Here is a 1,352-nt window from a genome sequence, read left to right as displayed (position 1 = left end):
GTGTGAGGGTAGGATGGGGATGGAGGGCTATCAATGAAGGGGTAATGTGGGTATGAGTGAAGAGTGGAAGTAGTGTCAGAGCAAGGCAGGAGAGGTGGGTAGGAGGGGAGAGAGGAAGTTGCTGTCAGATAAAGAGTGGGGTGGGGGGGGGTTTGAACCCATGTGACGCAAAGGAGTGAAAAGCGAAGATTAAATCTTGTTCACGGCGAAGGTCGTGTTCGGATGGCCCAGTGCAAGGAATCCGAACACAGTTGTAATGAATGACCAGTAGAACGGAAATGGCGCGAGACCGGAGCCATTGGGAAGTCTAATGTTTTGGAGGTGCTCCGTGAACCGGATGGCCACGCGACGTACAGAGAAAAAAAACCCAAAGAGCATGGGATGCAGTAAATGATGTTGCTAGGAGTGTAGGTAAAGGGGTCAATGATATGATAAGGACTATGATGGGAGCCTGTGAGGAAGGTGGTGTTGGAGAGGATGGTGGAGATGGATGAGAGCAGGAGAACGAGCCATATATATATATTTTTTTTTTCTTTGCATAATTATTATATTATTATACATACAGGCAAATGTCTTCCGTCCCCTCCACATCCTTCTGCTTTAGATGTTTGCATCGGGTTGTATTTAAAATACACATTGGTATTTTTCCATTGACTAATTCATCTATAAATTAGAAATTACAGTGTTATGTCTTGCCTGTTTTTGTGTACTGAATAAAAGACACTTGGAAAGTACTTTCTGAACAGAATGACGAAGCCATTATAATGTGGCTTTCCCAAATCCTTAGATCATTTTCAAGTTTCAATGCAGTACATATGGCACTTGGTTGTAAATAGAAGGATAGACAAATCAATATCGTTCTACACTAATTATAAACTTCCCTGTCCGTAATTAGTGGTAGTTCGCAGAGATTGTTTTCTAGTACGTTTTTATGGATATTCGTAACTGACATTTAACTTACGCTCATGTGCGAAGGAACAATTCGTACGCGAGCTTGCAGAATCATTCGTATGCCGGGCACACAACTTAGCTTCCTTTAGACCTACATTACGTCAGATTTCAAATTCTATCTTCATCGAATTTGTCTTCGCAAACTTTTGGTGCCGACAAAATAATTACCTGTCAAGAAGTACGAGTGGTGTAAACAATTTACACCTTGCCTGAAAAACTGTGAACCTACGCCCAGGTTAGACTAATTCCAGCGTTGCATCAGTTTCTCTCTCTTTCTCTCTCCCTCTCTCTTTCTCTCTCTCTCTCTTTCTCTCTCTCTCTTTCTCTCTCTCCCTTTCTCTCTCTCCCTCCCTCTCTCTCTCTTTCTCTCTCTATATTTCTCTCTCTCTATCTTTCTCTCT

The 1,352-nt window shown here is 42.4% G+C and overlaps 1 protein-coding gene across 1 annotated transcript in view; it reads right to left on the bottom strand.

Annotated features, from left to right (window-relative positions):
• Positions 1 to 1,352, bottom strand: part of LOC128249830 (uncharacterized) — a 10,129-nt gene that overhangs the window by 7,377 nt on the left and 1,400 nt on the right. Inside the window, exon 2 of the mRNA XM_052974372.1 lies at positions 564 to 663. Within this exon, the coding sequence (XP_052830332.1) occupies positions 564 to 663 (100 nt within the window). The remainder of the gene's footprint in view (positions 1 to 563; positions 664 to 1,352) is intronic.

Source organism: Octopus bimaculoides, chromosome 18 (genome assembly GCF_001194135.2).
Source record: "Octopus bimaculoides isolate UCB-OBI-ISO-001 chromosome 18, ASM119413v2, whole genome shotgun sequence".
Classification (NCBI taxonomy): Eukaryota; Metazoa; Mollusca; class Cephalopoda; order Octopoda; family Octopodidae; genus Octopus; species Octopus bimaculoides.
This window is presented reverse-complemented; position numbering and strand designations above follow the sequence as displayed.